This window comes from Plecotus auritus (genome assembly GCF_963455305.1).
Source record: "Plecotus auritus genome assembly, chromosome: X".
Lineage (NCBI taxonomy): Eukaryota > Metazoa > Chordata > Mammalia > Chiroptera > Vespertilionidae > Plecotus > Plecotus auritus.
Window position 1 is genome coordinate 23,744,964 of NC_137784.1, and position 22,251 is coordinate 23,767,214.

General features: G+C 39.2%; 1 protein-coding gene across 1 annotated transcript in view; it reads right to left on the reverse strand.

Annotated features, from left to right (window-relative positions):
- The window catches only part of DMD (dystrophin), a 2,407,712-nt gene that overhangs the window by 431,338 nt on the left and 1,954,123 nt on the right, over positions 1–22,251 (reverse strand). The window contains 1 exon segment of the mRNA XM_080651877.1: positions 7,776–7,932. Within this exon segment, the coding sequence (XP_080508003.1) occupies positions 7,776–7,932 (157 nt within the window).

The window sequence follows — 22,251 nt, forward strand, 5'->3', positions numbered from 1 at the left end:
CCATTTGGATTTCAGGTAGGATGAAAGGAATTAAATAAGCTCATAGTGTATTGAAGTTCTCCTTAGAAATTCCCCACTATGATTTGCTCTTTTAAAACTCTCTCTAGGTTAATCACAAAACTAGACAAGTAATAAATATCACTTTAGTGACTGCTCAAGTAAAACAAAGGAAGTCAGTTTAAAAAATATATCTGGACCAGAATAATACACACTAATTGAAAACGAGTCAGTTTAGTGAGGCAAGTAATGAGGACTGGAAAAGTCAGGATAATGTATTCAAAAGATATAAAAATTGGTCAGTTTATATTTGCTAAGGCACATTTGAGCTTTAATTATTTATAACACTTCACTGCATATGGAGCATTATTTAATTAATTAGTCTTGAGAGCCATTCCAATTGCAGTTGATATGCTTCCCAGCTAGTTTGGGGAACCAAGATTTACTCCCCTGAGTGTAAAAATTGCTTTGAGGAATGAGACTGCAGTTCCCAACTACCTGTGTGAACTGTTTTGGAATTTTACCTACAGGAAAACCATATACCACTCCATCACAGTAATTGAGATGGGCTATATATTTTCACTTTCAGTAAAGAGTACAAGACATGATGTTTTGCTATAAAATTTTATCATTAATCTTCAATGATACACAAAGCAAATATGTTACCTGATTTATAAACATTCTGATTTGTAGAAAAGAAAAGTGAAATATATTTAATTATAGTTTCAACTTTTGAAATTTTAATGGGACTTGTAGTCCCATAAAAAGCAATAACAAAAGGCATTAATCATTTACAATAAATAGTAAGCAGGTGATTTAAAAAAAAGTGTCACAAAAAAAGGAAACATATGTACTTCTATTTGTAATACTTCAAACAATTAAAAAAATAAAATAAAAAAATAAAAAAAATAAAAAAGTGTCACATCAAATACATGAGGAACAAGTTTACAATAACAAGTGACCATTTAAATACCAAACATTTATACAAACTGTAATTGAATCAAGAAACCCATAAATAATAAGATAATTTATAATCCTAGAAACATGGCAAAATAAAACAAAAGTCTACAAATACAAAACGTATCAAAGAAAACCAATATGGCGGTGTAGGTTAAACACTGGTACTCTCCACCTCCCACAACCATATCAAAATTACAACTAAAATACAGAAAAACCATCATTCAGGACCACCTGAAAGCTTGCTGAATGGAAGCCCTACAACTATAGAAGTAATAAAGACAGCACATTGAGACTGGGAGGAGGGGCAGAGGTGCAGAATGGACTGGTCCAAAACCCACAGGTGGTGTGCTTTTAATCAGGAGGGATATCTACACCATGGAAGCCTCTTGTGAGGAACAAGGGGTCCCAGCCCCACATCGGACCCCCACTCCAGGGTTCAAGACCTGGGAAGAGAAGTCTCCCTAACTTCTGGCTTTAAAATCAGTGAGGACTGTAGCTGAGTGACACAGAGGCTGCTGGAGAACCAGGCAGTCCCTCTTAAAGGGCTAGCACATGGACTTACTTAGACTTAATCCTTCTGAGCTCCCACACTAGGGCAGCGTTGAGAGAGGATTCTAGAGACATACAGGGAGGAATTGGATTGTCTGACAGTGGAGCAATAACTTAGGGGTGGCTTTCTCCCAGACAAAAGTACTGGCAAAGGTCATTGTTCTCATGCTGAGACTTCCTCTATTGCAGAGCTGACTGGCAGTCATATCTGAGTTTCCAACAGCCTGGCCCACTCAGTTCTTGCCCTGGTGATTCCCTGAAACCCTGCCCCATCCAATTTGCAGCCCCACCCAGCTGTTTGCAGTGGATTTTCCATATGAATGGCCAGTCCTGGCTCAGGCATCAGACTTCCTAAAATTTATCAAACAAGCATCAGTTGGCATCTGTGTGCCCATAACTATAAATAAGAGGCCAAAGACCTAGAACTAGCAACAGCCTGCCTTGCTTCACAGCTTAGCCTCTCCTGGGCATTTTCAAGCTCAACACAAGTAGCAGCCAGCCATCTGCAGATTGCTCTGTAGCTCCTGCTGGATGACCATAGGCAGTGGCTGACTTTGCACCTGCCAGGAGGCCCCAGAGTTAGTGCACCTGGTGGACATCTTCAGACCACAACAGAATACAACTTTACACATCCATGAGTGACACACCTAAGGGTCAGACTCAGTGAGCACCAAAGCCCCACTGAAGCCAGTCCTGCTTCTTAGGGGGTGTCTCCCGCACAGCAGATCTTCCACTGTAGTCGCAGATGGTCCTCATAGCCAATTGTCCTGGGGGTCAATTCCTCCCAGTGATTCCAATAGCAATCAAGGCTCAACTACAACAATACTGTGCAGACAGCTCATAGAAGGATTTACCTAGAGTGACCAGCTCAGGTGGCTGGGGAGGCTGAGACACTAGGCCCTACACAAGGCCACTCTTGGAATACAGGAGACATTGGAGCTCTACCTAATACACAGAAACAAACACATGGAGGTAGCAAAAATGTGGAGACAAAGAAACATGTCACAAATGAAAGAACAGAAATAGTCCCCAGAAAAAAAACCTAAATGAAATGGAAGCAAGCAAACTACTGGATACATCATTTAAAACAATAATTATAAGGTAGCTCAAGGATCTTAATGAGAACTTCAAGAGACTTAGTGAGATTTTCAAAGATCTCAGTGAGAATTTCAGACATGAAAAAGGACCAGTCAGAAATTAAGCATATACTAACTGATGTAAAGAATAATTTACAGGGATTCAACAGTAGAATAGAGTATTCCAAGAATCAAATCAACAATTTGGAATATGAGGAAGGAAAAAACACATAATCAGAAGAGCAAAAAGAAAAAGAATCCAAAAATCTGAAGATATTGCAAGGAGTTTCTAGGACAACTTCAAGCATACCAACATTCACATTCTTGGGATGCCAGAAGAAGAGAGAGAGCAAGAAATTGAAAATGTATTTGAAGAAATAATGACAGAAAATTTATCCTATCTCGTGAAAGAAATAGACTCACAAGTCCAGTAAGCATGGGGAGTTCCAAACACGGGAACTCAAGGAGGCCCACACCAAGAAATATCATAATTAAAATGCCAAGGCTTAAAGACAAAAAGAGAATCTTAAAAGCAGCAAGAGAAAAGCAGTTAGTTACCTACAAGGGAGTGCCCATACGACTGTCAGCTGATTTCTCAACAGAAACTTTGCAGACCAGAAAGAAGTGGCAAGAAATATTCAAGGTGATGATGACAAGGACCTACAACCAATATTGCTCTACCCAGTAAAGCTATCATTTAGAATTGAAGGTCAGATAAAGAGCTTCACAAACAAGAAAAAGCTAAAGGAGTTCATTACCACCAAACCAGTATTACACGAAATGTTGAAGGATATTCTTTAAGAGGAGGAAGAAGAAGAGAAAAAATATAAAAAAATGTGAACAATAAAATGGCAATAAATATGTATCTATCAATAATTGAATCTAAAAATCAAAATAAGGTGGGGGTGGGTGGGTGAGTGAGTGGGAAAAGATCAACCAAAGAACTTGTATATATGCGTTACCCATGGACACAGAAAATAGTATGGTAAAGGTCTGGGGTGGGGAGTAGGGGGCAGGCTAGATGGGGTTAGTGGGGGAAAAAGGGGATATATGTAATACTTTCAACAATAAAGTTTTAAAAAACAATAAAAATAAAAATAACAAAAAAGGAATCGAACAAAATAAACTGATGAATAATATAGAACCAGAGGCATAGAAACATGGAACAGATTGATGAAGCTCAGAGGGAAGGGGGGGTGGGGGTGCAGGAAGAGATTAATCAAAGAACTTACATGCATATATGCATTACCTATGGACACAGACAATAGGGTGGTGAGGGTCTGGGGTGGCATGGGAACCAGGTAGAGAGGAGCAATGGGGGAAAAAGGGGGACATCTGTAATACTTTCAACAATAAACATTTAAAAAAATTAAAAAAAAACACAAAAAACACAAAAAAAACTACTGAAGACAAGATCTGACAAAGTTTTATACTGATTGTGTGTTTTTTTCTCTCTTTTTAAGTGAATTCAGAAGATTCCATAGAGACCTAGTTTCAAGGGTTTTCCTTTGCTCTTAGGCAAAAAGAGCATTACTAAATAGACAGCCATTCCACTGCAACTATAAAGGGTTATTGCATGAGCATGGCAAAACTCTTGAGTATACAGGGTGGTAAATTGTTCTTTCTTCAACAATTAGGAGTGATGATGTCCTTTGAGGGAGGAGAGTGTTTTGTGACAAGTATTTTTTTGAAGGATATGAAGAAAAGCTAGTGAAAACACTGTGCCAGACCACAAGTAAAAACAGTGGCATCAATATAGCTCTACACAATACAAAAGGATACTTAGTTGGGAATAAACAGAAAAATTCTTCAAGTGAGGAAGGAACATCACACTCTATTCTTTCTTTCCCTGTCAAGCAGACTAGAGAAGAATGATTAAAATTAATATTAGTTCATTGGTTTTCCTCTTCTCTTCCTCCCTCCTTACCTTCTTTACTTAATTCCTTTGTTCCTTTATCTTTTTAGTGTTCACCATATACTAGATACTTTGTAAGATGCTGGGTATAAAAATTACAACCCTCTCCTCTAAATAAAGCTTCTCGGAGCACATGATTTTGTGAAGGTGCTTGACATTAAAGAGTCTCAGATAGTCATGACAAAGAATGTTGTTATAGAAGGAAACATTGAAGTGTTATGAGAGGTTATGAAGGAACATCTGGTCAAATGTGAGCTTCAGAAAAAAAGCTTGCTTAATGTATGAGCCAAGATGTAAAAGATTACTAGACCTTAACCAGGACATTATGAGGAGGTAGCTGTGGGTAAGAGAGGATTCCAGACAGTATCAGTATGTTCAAAGCCACGCATGTGAGGAACAGAGACCTGGGAATACCAAAAGAAGCAGTATGGCTAGTGTCCAGAGAGCAAAAAAACACACTAAGAAAAGAGAAGTTTGGGGCCAGACCAGCCAGATGGGGCTTTGAAGTTCTTGCTGAGGATTTTGGTCTTTTCCTAAGGACATTGAGAAGCCACTGAAGAGCATTAAGATGAGACTGACATAATTCAGTTTATGTTTTTACATATCTTACTCTGAATTGTAGAGTGGCAAGAGTAGATGTAGAAAGGCTAGGAGAAAGGGTGTCTTGTAACTATGGTGATTACTTCAGTAAACAGAGTCAAGAAATATTTAGGAGGTAAATTGACCCAGCGATGTGTTAGAGGCTAGTCATCCTGAAAAGGTACTACACTGCTCTGTTGTTGTTTGGGTAGGAGAAAGTATTTAGTTAGATTCTCAAAGCTTTTGGGTTTTGTAGATTGTAGCAACAAAAGGATAATGGAGCAAAGAATTTTAGTGTCTTGGAAAAAAGTTATTACAATGTTTGATGGTTGAATCTAAGTTGGACTTGAAGAGAAGTGAAGATAGAGGAGCAGTGAAACCAATGGATGGAACACAGTTTTGTCAATGGGCTGGGAGTCCTGATAAGTCAAAGAAAGATAATAGGAGGGATATCTAAACAAGTACACCAATCAAGTAGGTATTAATACTGTTCAATGTGGTGCATGTTACCCATAACTCAAGCATTGTCATCTCTGCAAAGCGTGTTACTGGTCATGAGATTCCTGAGTAGGAAGATGGAGAATGATAAGTATTAACACTTTACCACTGTTAGCAAGCAAGCAAAACCAATAACCAGGGAAAGTGAGGAAGTATTTATAACAACATGCTGGCTAGATGGGACTCTGGAAATTATTTGGACCAAATTCCTCATCTTGCAGCTAAAGAACAAAGTAGTAATCAGAAGCTAACTTATGGAAGAATAAGACTAGAACTTCATATCCTGACTTTTATTGCACTTGTCCAATGATTCATCTTCTTTGGTTTCTGGAACTAGAATAAAATTACCCCTTTTGTAGAAATTTTGTCTCCTTTCATTATATCACATAATACATTCTATTGAAAATGCCCATCTTTCTCAATGAATACTCTTCTACATATATGCCAAAGTGTTTTGACTATTTATTCAAAGTTAGAACATTGAAAAAGTATCACTATTATGTTCCTACCACAAATCTAATTTAATATTCTGAATTACATGAAGAAGAATGGTTAGAAAAGAAATTGACAGTTTCCTTGGCAATTTTTTGCAACAACTCCTGGGTCTTGCCTTTGTGTAATCTTCTATATTCTTTTCTATGGAATAATAGAAACCCTTGACCTTTCTTCAATATGCCACCTTTGGCTGTGTCTCCATAGAGATCTTTCCTTGAAGTGCTGAACATACAAAAGCAGTACCATTTTATCAAGTTTTTCTTGTTTGGTAGTAATTTTCTTGGCTTGTTATTCATTTCTGTTCATATACCTCTTATTCTCATTTCAAAAACACTTATCATTATCCACTGTATGCCAGACATTTTGCTAGTTATTAAAATCTTGGAGGAGAGCAAGACAAAATCTATGTCTTCCCCACTCAGACTCTAGTGGATAAGACAGAAATATAATGAAAAAGAAAAAAAAAACACACAATTGATCACTGCTGGATGATGCTAGTGAACAACTTATTATTCTGAAGACTGGTAAAATAGAAACATTTATGATGCATATCCCATATGAACAGTATACTGGGTACCTAAATAGTGGATGAGTGAACCTTTTTTTTTGCATTGAAGTACGCCAGCTAATAAATGAAGAAGAAATGACAGAAATAGGCAATTATCACATTGTAACTTCTAGCCATTGATCATTAAAAGCTGCACAAATCACACTCAATAAAGAGAAAACAAGACATTATGTACCTCCTAATAATGAAAGACTACACTATCACCTATGAAATAGTCAAACTTCAATATGATCAAAACTGTAGAACTGCACTTTTCAATACAGTAGTCATTAGCCACATCTGACTACTGAGCACTTGAAATGTAGCTACACTGACTTGAATTGTATGTAGCTGTAAATTTTTACATTGATTACATGTTGAAATGACAATTATTGTTCTATAGTTAAGTAAGATGTAATCATTAAAGGAAACTGGGTGAAATGTATAGGGAAACTCTTTGTACTATTTTTGTAACTTACTGTGAATCTATAATTATTTCAAAATAAAAAGTGAAAAAAGAGGATTTAAGAGACACACTCACAAAATGCAATGTGTGGACCCGATTTCAGTTCTTATTTAAATAAAAAAAAACAAACAAAACTAAAACCTATTAAAACATTTAAGACATATATGAGAAATGGAAATTTGAATATTGCGTGGATATTTTTTATGATAAAATTATTGATATTTTAAAAGTATTATAATAGTACTGTGGTTATGTTTAAAGAGTAAATTTTTTATGTTTTAGAAATACTTTCTCAAATGCTTATGAATAAAAAGATCCATGCCTGAGATTTGCTTGAAAATAACGGAAAGCAAGGCAGAGGTATAGAAGAAGTGTCCATGAATTGATAATTGTTGAAGTCTTGATGGGTATTTATTATAGGGTTCTGTCTGCTTTTGTATATTTTTAATATTTTCCACAATAAAACATTTTAAAAAGCAACCAAAAGAGAGGAACAATTTCTGAAAGGATATTATTAATGCAGATACTTTTGACATTTAAAATATAATGACTTGGATTATTTATAATTGACCCTTGAACTAGAGGAGTAAAAAAAGATGCCTATTCAATTTAATTTTAATCAGAACTATTTTTAAAATAATCACTGAATGCTTACTATGTATGTGTAGGAAACTAGGCTTAAAAATGTCTTACCCTCTGAACATCATTCTGCTTCTGAACTGTTGGAAAATCACCCCCAACAGGTGCCTGCCGGCTTAACTCATCATCTTTCAGCTGTAGCCACACCAGAAGTTCTTGAAGAGAAAGGTGCAGACGCTTCCACTGGTCAGAACTAGCTTCCAAATGTGATCTGAAAAATAACAGGAGCAAACTGTATCAGAATATCTAGAAGGAGAATTGATGATTCTAACAACTTCATTAGTAAGGTACATTGATTGGTTAGTTCCATAGTGTATAAACCTGTTGTCAACTACATGGCAATCCTCAATAATAATCTGGTTACCTGCTTTTGAGAGCCATAAAATGGGGATATTTTGATGCAATTTTGAGTGTCAGTGTTTAGCCATATGTTTATTTCCACATGAGGAGTTCTGAGATTTTAGCATGAAATATACACTGAAATGGATTACTTTCCCATAGTGTTGCAGTAATGATTCTTAATGTTTCTTGTAGAAAAAAATTGAACCCAGTGACTAATATAAACCACTGTTTTCATGTGACTCATGTCAGCACTGGAATTTTTTCTGCTTTGAGAAATGGAAAGGTCTCTCCCCACATTTTGACTTTTCCATTTCTACACCCTAGACAGCCTCTTCCATTGACTCCTTCCATCTGGCATCTGTTTCTTTCTGCTCCTCTTCCCATATGCTTCTCCCTTTCCTCTACCCTTCTTTATTCGTGTGCACCTGGGATTTGTTTTCACCAAGTTCCAACATTTTCCGCTTTGTTTCCTTTGTGTAAAATGTACTGAGACAACAACTCATGTGGAAAAGTAAAATCAGACAGTTGTCTGCAAGCCTCCCCCAAACATGAATAATTTAGGCAAGACTGAGTTCTTTTCCATCAACTGTATTTAGAACATGTTAATCCATAGAAGCCATTTAAGAAGACACAAGTGTGCTATAAAATCCACATTTCTCTTGAGAATGAGGAGCTAAATTAACAAAGTAAATCATAATCCAAAAAACAAAGAAGAAACGTGGAATGTTGGCAACGCTCCATCCTCAGGTAAAACAAGAATTTTGCTGCATAACTTATATCATCAGCAATTACTAATCAATTCATAAATACGAATGTTGCCAATAACATAAATATAATATACTCTCTAATGCTGCAAAGATTGAAATGTAAAGCAACCAGGTAAAGCAACATTTACCTTTGCCATTTGGTAACTTCGCCTGACATTTCAAATACAATTCTCCTGCTGGCCTCAGTCAAACAGAATCCCCAAATGGTAACTATGTACTGAAATTAAATTGTTCCAAACTCTCTGAAGCATAATTTGATAACACATAAAAGTCATTAAAATGTGCAAGTACGAATTTGAGGGACTTATACGTGAGAAAGTAGCTGGAAAAGCATGCGAAGATATAGGTAGAAAATGTTATCTATAGCATCACTCATGATTGACACAAAGTAGAAACAACTTTTTAATACTAGGGAATTGGTTAAATATATAATGCTGAAGTCATACAAATCTCTGCATCCCGAGGCAAATACTTATGAATATAGAAAAGATCACCTTTTTTTGTTGCTGAGAAAACGGGTTGCAATAATGTACACAGTCTATTTTCTGAAATGTTTTTATGTGTCTGTGTTTCTGTGCACATGCTTGACTACGTGTGAAAAAGTTCTGAAATGACTAGTTTTACCCTGAGGAGGATTTACAGGTGATTTATTCCTTCATCTATATACTTCTGCAAATTGTCAGAATTTTTTCTATTATGGGCAATAGAAACATTATATTGAGAAAAAATAAAGGCATTTCCATCAGAGAATTAAACTGTTCAAGACCCTAAGAGCATTTATTATCTAGTAAATAAATCATGAAATACCCCAAATATGGTGAATTAAACATAATAGTGCAGACTGCATATAGTATAGAGGCACTTCTTTTATGTTTCTGTTCCATTCTTCTCCTTCAGTTATCACTTTTCCATGATAAGCCTATGTGAAAATTCCCTATGCAAGATTTTAGCTGTTTAATGGCATGTAATGACTACTAGTTATAGGGATTCCCTGGAGTGTATAGAATTTGCAGCTTGAGGGTGAAACTGTCAAGCAGGACATTCTGAAAGATAGGGAGAGTGCGTCTTAGCCCAGACATGGAAAAGCAGCAAATGGGAGAAGAGATACTAATCAAATAAATATGTATTGAGTGCCTCTAAGTCCCAATAAGGCATTGGGAGTAGGGAGAGTGGAAGGTAATGGAGAATAGAAAGATGCCTGCTGCTTGGCCTCCCTCTAACTGGAAGAGGAAATAAAATACCCCTGTGGGAGAAGTCTACAGGAGGATAAATATGCAGAAGAGCAGGCTGCCTATGGTGGGGCCTCCAGCTGTTGCTTCCTTTACATAAGGCTGTGCCACAACCTCAGTTCTAGATTAGATGGTGCTGACTAATTATGAACAAGTCAGTGAAATCCTTTACGTCCCCCAAAACAGAAAAAAAAAAGCTTTGAGACCCAGGGAATTTAGTTCTAAGGGATCTAAGAGAAACTCCACAGTGTGAGATAGAGAGGCTGTTATGAGCCAGGGACACAGGATGGTCAAGAGTGTTAACAGAGGAGCAGAAGAAGGACCTGGGACCACATATGACAAAAACCTCTTGTGTGTCTGGGTGAGGGGACCTTATTTATCCATAGTTATGGAGTTAGGTAACATTTCAGAATGTTTGATTACCTTAACCGCGTTATCAAATGACTGTTTCATTCTTTTCCTTGCTAAAGCATGAGAGTGAAAGGCAAGAGGTGATAAGACAAAAACTTAAGCGAAAGGCTTATAAAGGACAGAGGACAAAGGGTTGGAGAGGAGAAAGTCAGTCATATAATGGCTTCTGATTTACAACAACATTTACAAAGATATCCAATCTAAAGTCATGGTTCTCAGACTTCAGTGAGTATAAGGAACATTTGGATAGCTTGTAAAATTTACAGATTCCTAGATTTCACCTTCAGAATTTCTGTACTTTTAACAAGAACTTTCACCTGTTCACAGGTGAGCTCCAAAAGCATTCTTTGAGAAAGAATTTCTTAAAGTATTTCCTATATGCCCTAAATATTATTTGTTGGTCTCCACAGGCCAAAGGTAGTATATGTCAATGTCATGATTTTGAAGGAGACATAAATGTAGCAAAACACTATGAGCTGAGAAAACATTTCTCTTTGGTGATGCTCAGCTCGGGAAGTGTTTTCAAGACACATTTCCTATGCATTTTGAAGGCAGCTACCCTATTTCTATTTTCAAGATGGTATACGAAATATTCCTAAATAATTAACCCATGTTTGTATTTAGAATCTCTTGCTGAAATGGTTTCTTTCTATTTGTAATGGATTTTCCCCTGCCTCCTTTCATCCTAGGCTGATAGGGCTGGAAGGAACCTCAGAGATGGTTGTTCAACCTTCTTTTCTTTGCAAATGTATAAACTGAGATGCAAAGGTATAAAGACAGCTGCTGAAGCACGTAACTTAAGCTGTCATATTAAGACACAGGGAAGAGAAATTACAAACTTATATGAGAAAATCCTTAAATTTAGTGATTTTTTAAAAAAATATTTTATTGTTTAAAGTCTTAAAAATAGTAGTACATATATCTCCTTCCCCCCCCCCCCCCATTGACCTTCCCCAGGTCTTCCCTACGCCCCGGCACATGCCCTCACCCCCACCCCCCCACCCACAGTGTCTTGCGTCCATTGGTTATGCTTATATGCATGCATACAAATCCTTCAGTTGATCTTCTACCTCCCCCCACAACCCTCCCCACCCTTCCCGCTGTAGTTTGACAGTCTGTTCGATGTTTCTTTGCCTTTGTATCTATTTTTGTTCATCAGTTTATAATGTTCTTTATATTCCACAAATGAGTGAGATCATGTGGTATTTTTCTTTCACTGGCTGGCTTATTTCGCTTAGCATAATGCTCTCCAGTTCCATCCATGCTGTTGCAAATGGTAAGAATTCCTTCTTTTTTACAGCAGCATAGTATTCCATTGTGTAGATGTACCACTGTTTTCTAATCAACTTATCTGCTGATGGGCATTTAGGCTGTTTCCAAATCTTAGCTATTGTAAATTGTGCTGCTATGGACATAGGAATGCATATATCCTTTTTGATTGGTGTTTCTGTTTTCTTGGGATATATTTCTAGAAGTGGTATTACTGGGTCAAATGGCAGTTCCATTTTTAACTTTTTTTTTTTTTGAGGAAACTCCATACTGTTCTCCACAGTGGCTGCACCAGCCTGCATTCCCACCAGCAGGGCAGGAGGGTTCCTTTTTCTCCGCATCATCTCTAGCACTTGTTGTTTGTTGATTTGTTGATGCTAGCCATTCTGACAGGTGTGAGATGGTACCGCATTGTCGTTTTGATTTGCATCTCTCAGATGATTAGTGACTTTGAGCATGTTTTCATATGTCTCTTGGCTTTCTGAATGTCCTCTTTCAAAAAGTGTCTATTTAGGTCCTTTGCCCATTTTTTGATTGGATTGTATATCTTCCTTTTGTTAAGTTGTATGAGTTCCCTGTAAATGTTGGAGATTAAACCCTTATCAGAGATAACACTGGCAAATATGTTCTCCCATGCAGTGGACTTTCTTGTTGTTTTGTTGGTTTCTTTTGCTGTGCAGAAGCTTTTTATTTTTTTTATATTTTTATTTTATTTATTTATTTATTTATTTTTTAAATAAATCTTTATTCAGATTATTACAATTATTTCTCCTTTTTCCCCCCATAGCTCCCCTCCACCCATTTCCCACCCCACCTTCTGCCCTTACCTCCCCACCACTGTCCTCATCCATAGGTGTATGATTTTTGTCCATTCTCTTCATGAACCCCCCATACCCCTTTCCCCCTGAGAATTATCAGTCCACTCCCTTTCTATGCCCCTGATTCTATTATATTCACCAGATTATTCTGTTCCTCAGGTTTTTAATTCACTTGATTTTTAGGTTCACTTGTTGATAGATATGTATTTGTTGTTCATAATTTTTCTCTACTTTTTTCTTCTTCCTCTTCTTTAAGAATACCTTTCAGCATTTCATATAATACTGGTTTGGTGGTGATGAACTCCTTCAGCTTTTTCTTATCTGTGAAGCTCTTTATCTGCCCTTCAATTCTGAATGATAGCTTTGCTGGGTAGAGTAATCTTGGTTGTAGGTTCTTGCTATTCATCACATTGAAAATTTCTTGCCACTACCGTCTGGCCTGCATAGTTTCTGTTGAGAAGTCAGCTGACAGTCGTATGGGTGCTCCCTTGTAGGTAATTAACTGTTTTTTTCTTGCTGCTTTTAATATTCTCTCTTTGTCTTTTGCTCTTGGCATTTTAATTATGATGTGTCTTGGTGTGGTCCTCTTTGGATTCCTTTTGTTTGGGGTTCTGTGCGCTTCCTGGACTTGTAAGTCTATTTCTTTCACCAGGTGGGGGAAGTTTTCGGTCATTATTTCTTCAAATAGGTTTTCAGTATCTTGCTCTCTCTCTTCTTCTGGCACCCCCATAATTCTGATGTTGGTACGCTTGAAGTTGTCCCAGAGTCTTCTTACATTATCTTCAACTTTTTGGATTTTTTTTTTTTGCTTTTTGCTTTTTCGGTTGAGTGTTTTTTGCTTCTTTGTATTTCAATTCTTTGACTTGATTCTTGTGTTCTTCTATTCTGTTTCTGGGTCTCTGTATAATATTTTTTATTTCAGTCAGTGTATGTTTAATTTCTAGTTGGTCCTTTTTCATATCTTCGAGGGTCTCGTTATATTTATCGGCCTTTTCTAGGATATTCTTGAAAAGCCTTATAACCGTGGTTTTGATTCTATATCCAGTCGTTTGTTTTCCTCCATTTCTTTCGTTTGTGATCTGATTCTTTGACCCCGCATTTTCATTGATTCCCTGAGTTGGTAAGGTAGATATTTGTGCTAGGTTTCCAATATGGCCTAGTGGGTCTGCTTCCCCAGTTAACCTGAGGTGGACACTCTTGGTGCACCCCTTTGTGGACTGTGTGTACAGCCTTGTTGTAATTAAGTCTTTATTGTTGTTGGTATCACTGGGAAGAATTGACCTCCGGGCCAGTTGGCTGTAAGGATCAGCTGTGTCTATGCTGGGAGAAGTTCGGTGCTGGAGACAGCCTTATAGGATTAGACTTGCCAAATTGCAGTAGCCTCTGTGCTCAGCTTGGATGGGGTGGAGTCTCAGTCTTGGCTTCCTGTCAGCCTTGCCCTTGCGCGCATGTGCACTTTCAGTCCTCCGCCTTCCCCAGCTCGAGTCTCCGCCCGAGAGTCCAGACTCCCCCCACAAGAGCGTGGGTCCCCAGGGGCTCGCCTGGAACTGGGGTTCACTGCAGTCAGAACTGGGGCTCAGTGCAGTCAGGATCCTCTGACTCCCTTCCACTAGGGAAAGCCTGTGGCAACCTCCGCAGCCTTTGTGCGCACTGGCCCGCGTGCACCTTCAGACTTCTGCCTTTCCCAGCTCGAGTCTCCGCCCGAGAGTCCAGACTCCCCCCGTAAGAGCGTGGGTCCCCAGGGGTTCGCCCGGAACTGGGGTTCAGTGCAGTCAGAACTGGGGTTCAGTGCGGTCGGAGGCTTCCTTCCCCCTTCCGCCAGAGAAAGTCAGCCAGGCTCTCAGCCGCCCTTCCTCTCTGCGCGCACAAAGCCCCTTTGCCATACCTCCAATTCTCTGTGAGCTTTTCTCTTTCCTTCTAGTTGTAGAATTTTCACTCAGCCAGCTTTCCTGTGGTTCTGGATGGTGTCCATTCTGTCTTTTAGTTGTAGTTTTGAAATTGTTGTGCGAGGCAGCAGTTTAGGTGTTTACCTATGCCGCCATCTTGGTTTCTCTCTCAGAAGCTTTTTATTTTGATGTACTCCCAATTGTTTATTTTCTCCTTAGTCTCTCTTGCCCTAGGATATGTGTCTATAAAGATATTGCTATGACAAATATTGGCTATTTTGCTGCCTATGGCTTCTTCTAAGATTTTTATGGTTTCCTATATTACGTTTAAGTCCTTTATCCATTTTGAGTTTATTTTTGTGTATGGTGTAAGTTGGTGGTCTAGTTTCATTTTTTTTGCAAGTATCTGTCCAGTTTTCCCAACACTATTTATTGAAGAGACTGTCTTGACTACATTGTATGCTCTTGCCTCCTTTGTCAAATATTAATTGAGCATAATGGCTTGTATCTATTTCTGGGTTCTCTGTTCTGTTCCACTGGTCTATATGTCTGTTCCAGCATTACATTAGAAAGATCATACATCATGACCAAGTGGGATTTATTCTGGGGATGCAAGGATGGTACAATATCCGCAAATCAATAAACGTCATACACCACATAGACAAACTGAGAGATAAAAACCATATAATCATATCCATTGATGTAGAAAAAGCATTTGACAAAAATTCAACACTCTTTCTTGATAAAAACTCTCAACAAGGTAGGAATAGAAGGATCATACCTCAACATAATAAAAACCATATATGACAAACCCAACATCATACTCAATGGGCAAAAACTAAAACCATTTCCCCTAAGAACAGGAACAAGACAGGGATGCCCACTCTTATCACTCCTGTTCTACATAGTACTGGAAGTACTAGCCATTGGAATCAGATAAGAAGAAGAAATAAAAGGCATCCAAATTGGGAAAGAAGTAAAACTGTCCTTATTCGCAGGTGACATGATATTGTACATAGAAAACTCCAAAGACTCCATCAAAAAACTACTAGACTTAACAAATGAATTTGGCAATGTAGCAGGATACAAAATTAACACCCAGAAGTCGATGGCTTTTCTATACACCAATAATGAATTCACAGAAAGAGAAACTAAAAAATCAATCCCACTTACCATTGCAACAAAAAAAATTAAGATACCTAGGAATAAATTTAACCAAGGGGATAAAGGACCTGTACTCAGAAAATTTCAGGACGCTGAAAAAAAGAGAAGAAGACATGAACAAATGGAAGAATATGCCATGTTCTTGGATTGGTAGAACCAACATCATTAAAATGTTCATACTACCCAAAGCAATCTATAAATTCAATGCAATCCCCATTAAAATACCAACGGCATACTTCAAAGACCTAGAACAAACTCTCATCTGAAATAAAAAAAATTCATCTGAAATAAAAAAAGACCCCGAATAGCTGTAGCAATCTTGAGAAAGAAGAACAATGTTGGAGGGATCACAATACCAGATATCAAGCTATACTACAAAGCCACTGTTCTCAAAACTGCCTAGTACTGGCATAAACTTAGTGATTTTTAACCCAATGTTTTGGATCCCTGAGCAAAAGGCTTCATACTAATTGGCAGATGCACTTACCCCTACCTACTCAACATAAAATAACAGAGGAGGTTTGAAGAGGCACTTAGCTTCTATCCATTTTCTATTAATTTTTATTAGTGAAGACAAGCACTTAGGGGCTACTAGCTTTTAACAAGGCAAGTGCTGATCTTTAATAAGCAGATGATTTCTACAATTTATAAGGTTTAGGTAAAATGCAGAATATTTAGGTGTGTTGGGATATACCTCTTGGTCTTTAAGGAACTCTTCAGCGTCAGGACTCTAAGAATTATAGGAGTTGCTCAAGTGATTGTTATTTCTCTAGATACAGACATTTTAAGTGTGATTTAGTTGATGCCTAGTTTGAAACCCTTAATAAAACTTTACTCTGGAAGTCATGTATTCTTAAAGCAAAATGTGTTATATTAATTTTTCACTTTGCCTTTCTTTATAAAACTAGTGATATATCCCTGTATATCTTTGTTAACTTTGTGTATTAAGATAGCATTTTAACATATAGAAAGAAAAGATAAGAATGCAGAAATAATAAAGAACCACAAAAATACAATGGGAGCTATGGGGCTTTAAATAAAGAGAAAATTAAGCTCCAAGAGAAGTAAACATTTTTTCCCAGATGGACCATGAACTCCAACTTTCAAACATAATTAACATTCTGAGAATAAAAGAAAGAGGGTCAGAGATACTGAATGTCCAAGTTGCATTTTTCTCTCAAAGGTTGAAAGACTCTGCCTCCTTTTGCTCTTTCTTTGTTCTCCATTATAAAAAAACTTCTAACTCCTAATAACAAGCTGTCTCTTGGAGATTTATCGCTACTCTAGACTCTATAATGTTGGTGTTCTAGCCTCTCAAATTAATGCTAAAATTTTCATAAAAGTTATTATTTGTAGATAACATTACAAATTTTTCTCCCAGGTATAAAAATCTCACAGAATGTAAATTTGGCTGAAATTGTGTTGACAATATATGCAATTATCATAACTAATAGTATAAACAAAAAGTTGTAAAACATAATCTGTTGGTAGATGAAATAAAAATCTTCATACATACTCCTTCAGGGGTCCTCAAACTTTTTAAACAGGGGGCCAGTTCACTGTCCCTCAGACCGTTGAAGGGCCGGACTATAGTTAAAAAAAACAAAACTATGAACAAATTCCTATGCGCACTGCGGGCCCAGGATGAGTCAGCTGCTAAGCAGGACAGGCAGCGGCACCTGGCGGGCCGGATAAATGTCCTCGGCGGGCCACATGTGGCCCGCGGGCCGTAGTTTGAGGACCCCTGCCTTATGTAAAAAATTCATGTGACCAGTTCTCAAAATATTAATATTTTCAAAATTAAAATGTAAGTTTTGTGGATATAGATTATTTTAGAATGAAAAACACTTTCTTTGGCTAATTACAATCCTAATGTTAGGTAATGTCATCAATAACTATGTGTGTATGCATGTGTGTATATGTGCACATGTGTGTATGTATACATGTAAATAAAAATGTTGCACTTTATTTTGCTCCCACTTAAATCTGTTAACATTTCCTTTTGTTTGATGGCACTCAACTATCACTGAGTATTCTCATTATACCTCTTGCACATAATATGTGTGGACAAAATGCATATGAAACAGATGGCATATTCTGTCCTTGAACTAAATTATGGGATAGTACTATACAATTTCAATTAAAATATTATTTTTTCCCTCAAAGATATCTTATTTACTTTTCCTTATACCATATCTTTGAACTTAATCAGCTCCATTTAAATATAAAGAAAAAGGTAGAAAAGTTCCATAATTAGCTTAGGTTCATCAAGAGTGATTGCAGAATTAAAACTAATAGAATTGAAGAATGGTGAGGGGAGTTGACTAGACCACCCAGGTTTCTGGTCAAACCTCCTCATTTTAATGAGGGGGAAGATTGAAGTCTGAAGCAGTTAAGTGACATGCTCAAGCTGCTCAAGATTATACGTTAGGTAGTTAGTAACAGAGCCAAAAAAGAAACTAGATTGCCCAATTGCTGGTCCAGGACTCTTTCTGCTCTACCTCACTGACTCATTTAGAGTTTGGAATCCTATCTAATAAAAGAGTAATATGCAAATTAACCATCACTCTGCTACACCCACAAGCCACACCCACCAACTACTCCCATCAGCCAATCAGGAGCGAGTATGCAAATTAACCCAACGAAGATGGCTGCAGCTCTGGAGAGAGCAGGAGGGAGGCTTGGGTTTCCCCGGCGATGGAGGAAGCCAAGCTTTCCGCACACCCTGGCCTGCCCACTCCAGGCTACAAAGTTTCAATTATAGAAGGTAAATAAATCCCAACAAAAATGGCAGCAGCCACAGAGCTGGAGAGAGCAGGAGGCTAGGGTTGCCCCCGGCGATGGAGGAAGCCAAGCTTCTGAAGCCCTGGCCTGCCTTGGCCTCCGCTACAAAGTTTCAATTATAGAAGATAAATAAATCCCAACAGAAATGGCTGCCACCATGGAGCAAGCAGAAGGCTTGGCTCTGCTCCAGGCTACAAAGTTTCAATTGTAGAAGATAAATAAATTCCAGATACCAGGGCCTCTGCTTGGGTCGCTGGGGGGCATGGCTGGCCTGCAAACCACCACAGGTCCCTCGCTCAGGCTGTCCCACACCCCAAGGGAACCCCCACCCTGATCCGGGACACCTTCAGAGCAAACAAGCTCCCCCCACCCATGCACCAGGCCTCTATCCTATCTAATAAGAGAGTAATATGCAGATTGATCATCACTCGAACACACAAGATGGCTGCCCCCATGTGGTCAAAGATCCTGCCCCCATGTGGACACAAGATGGCCACCACAAGATGTCCAGCAGGGGAGGGCAGTTGGGAGGGACCAGGCCTGCAAGGGAGGGCAGTTAGGGGTGACCAGGCCGGCAGAGGAGGGAAGTTGGGGGTGACCGGGCCTGCAGGGAAGGGCAGTTAGGGGCGACCCAGGCCTGCAGGGGAGAGCATTGGGGGGTACCAGGCCTGCAGGGGAGGGCAGTTAGGGGTGACCAGGCCTGCAGGGGAGGGCAGTTAGGGGTGACTAGGCCTGTAGGGGAGGGCAGTTAGGGGCAAGCAGGCTGGCAGGGGAGTAGTTAGGCATCAAACAGGCTGGCAGGGGAGTGGTTAGGGGGTGATCAGGCTGGCAGGCAGAAGTGGTTAGGGGCAATCAGGAAGGCAGGCAGGCGAGCAGTTGGGAGCCAGCAGTCCTGGATTGTGATAGGGATGTCCGACTGCCTGTTTAGGCCTGATCCCCACAGGATCGGGCCTAAACAGGCAGTCGGACATTCCTCATGGGATCCCAGATTGGAGAGGGTGCAGGTTGGGCTGAGGGACACCCTCTCCTCCCCCCCATGCATGAATTTCGTCCACCGGGCCTCTAGTACTCATATATTTTGCTGGAAGCAGCAAGTATAGCCCTATGAAATAACTCATGAAATTCTTAAAGGAATTTGCCATCCTATCTAATAAAGAGGGGATATGCTAATTGACCATCACATCCTCACAAAGATGGCGGTTCCCACAGCTAATAAGGAGGGAATATGCTAATTTACTGCCATGACCTCAAAGATGGCAGCGCCCACAGCCACAAGGTGGTGGCGCCCAGTCCCCTCAGCCCTGCCGGGGTGCCAGGTGTGTGGCATGGCTGGGACCACCCCCAGGTAGCTCTGGCCACTCCGCACGCCTGCCTCCAGAGTTCCCCAGTCCCCTCAGCCCCACAGCTGCCCAGGGCTGGCCCAAGGTGCAGGCAAGCCTTGAATGGTGGCTGCCCACCTGCCCAGGGCTGGCCCGAGGCACAGGCAAGCCTTGGATGGCAGCTGCCCAGCTGCCCAGGGCTGGCCCGAGGTGCAGGCAAGCCTTGGATGGAGGCTGCCCAGCCGATGCCCAAGGTGCAGGCAAGCCTCTGATGGTGCCTGCCCAGCCACCCAGGGCCTCACGAGGCTCAGGTAACCAGAGCTAGCTGAGGCTTGCACTGTTGGCAGTGGCAGCAGCAGAGGTGTGATGGGGGTATTGCCTTCCCCTGATCACCGGGTCACCTCCTGCCCCTGAGGGCTCCTGGACTCTGAGAGGGGGCAGGCTGGGTTGAGGGACTCCCCCTCCAGTGCATGAATTTTCATGCACTGGGCCTCTAGTCAAGTATAAATGAGAATAGTACAGAGAAGACCTGGTGAAGAAACTGTCAGAAAGGAAAATATTTATTATGCTATCAGAGTTAATATTTGGAGAATGAGAGGAGATGGTATTCTAAGTGTGAGGACCAGAAAAGGTACACACTAGTATGGGAGAGTGAGAAAATTGTTGGAGAGCAGGAATGGTGTAAGAAAGCAGAGTCTACTTAGCTCAGAGAATCTGTGTTGGAGAGTAATCAGATTGCTACTTGATGAGGAAGGAACTGGGAGACATGGGAAGAACAGAAAAGGGAAGGGTTAGAAGGGGCTTATTAGACATAGTTGGTAGAGAATGAAGGGTCCACTGGATTTTACTGAGTAAATATAAACTGTATGAGAGCAATGGTTTTCTTTTGTCTGTTTTGTTCACAGTTTCATCCTCAGTGCCTAGAAGAGTGTCTAGTACATAGTAAACAGTAATTATTTGTTGAATGAACAAATAAGTAAATGAATGATTAAAATATGGGTCCCAATAAGACTGAAGTTCTTGACCAAAGGGATAATGTGATAGAAACTGTCCAAGGAAGAATATTTTTGTAAATGTGTAATGGATGATCTCAATATGTAAAGGAACAGAGACAAATATTGCAATATGGGATGACATGATGGAGATTCAAATAAGAATCGTAATCACAGGAAAAGAAAACACATAGGGTGCAAGGAAAATAAGTGGAGGGGAAAGGATATAATATGGACGGATCTGGAAGCACAAGGATACTTAAAAAAATCTTTATCGTTGAAAGTATTACAGATGTCCCCCTTTTTTGATCCTATTGCCCACTCCACCCATATCCTGCCCCACCCCAGGCCTTCACCACCCTTTTGTCTGTGTCCATAGGTAGTACATATATACATAGAAGATCTTTAGTTAATCTCTTCCCACACCCACTCCACCCTTCTCTCAGAGATTCATCAGTCTGTTCCATGTTTCTGATTCTATTTTATTCATCAGTTTATTTTGTTCATTAATTTCTTGTAAATTTATTTTGATTTTTAGGTTCAATTGTTGATTGGTATGTATTTATTATCATTTTATTGTTCATATTGTTGATATTTTTCTCTTCTTCTGCTTCTTCTTCCCCTTTTTAAAAATATCCTTCAGCATTTCATGAATACTGGTTTGGTGGTGAACTCCTTTAGCTTTTTTTTTTTGGTTTGTGAAGCTCTTTATCTCACTTTCAATTCTAAATGACAGCTTAGCTGGGTAGAGTAATCTTGGTTGTAAGTCCTTGCTATACATAACTTTGAATGTTTCTTGCCACTCTCTTCTGTCCTGGAAAGATTCAGTTGAGAAATCAGCTGACAGTCATATAAGCACTTCCTAGCCTATAGGTAACTAACTGCTTTTCTCTTGCTGCTTTTAAGATTCTCTCTTTGTCTTTAAGCCTTGGCATTTTAATTATGATATGTCTTGCTGTGGACTTCTTTGGGTTCCTCTTGTTTGGGACTCTGCACTTTCTGAACTTGTAAGTCTATTTTTTTCATGAGGTAGGATAAATTTTCTGTCATTATTTCTTCAAATACATTTTCTTTTCTTTTAAATAATGATTTGGGGGATTATTATTATTATTATTATTATTATTATTATTATTTGGTTAATCCTCACTCAAGGATATATTTCAATTGATTTCTAGGGAGAGTGGAAGAGAGGGAGAGTCAGACAGATAGAAACATCAATGTGAGAGAGATTGGTTGCCTCCCGCATGCATCACAACCAGGGCAGGGGATCAAGCCTGCAATGGAGGTATATGCCCTTGGCCAGATTGAATCTGGGATCCTTTAGTCCACAGGCTGACACTCTAGCCATTGAGGCAAACCGGCTGGGGCTCAAACACTTTTTCAATATCTTACTCTCTCTCTTCTCCATCTGACACCGACATAATATAAATGTTGGTACACCTGAAGTTTTCCCAGAAGCTCCTTACACTACCTTCATATTTTTGGATTCTTTTTTATTTTTGCTCTTCTGGTTATGTGTTTTTTTCTTCCTCATATTCCAAATTGTTGA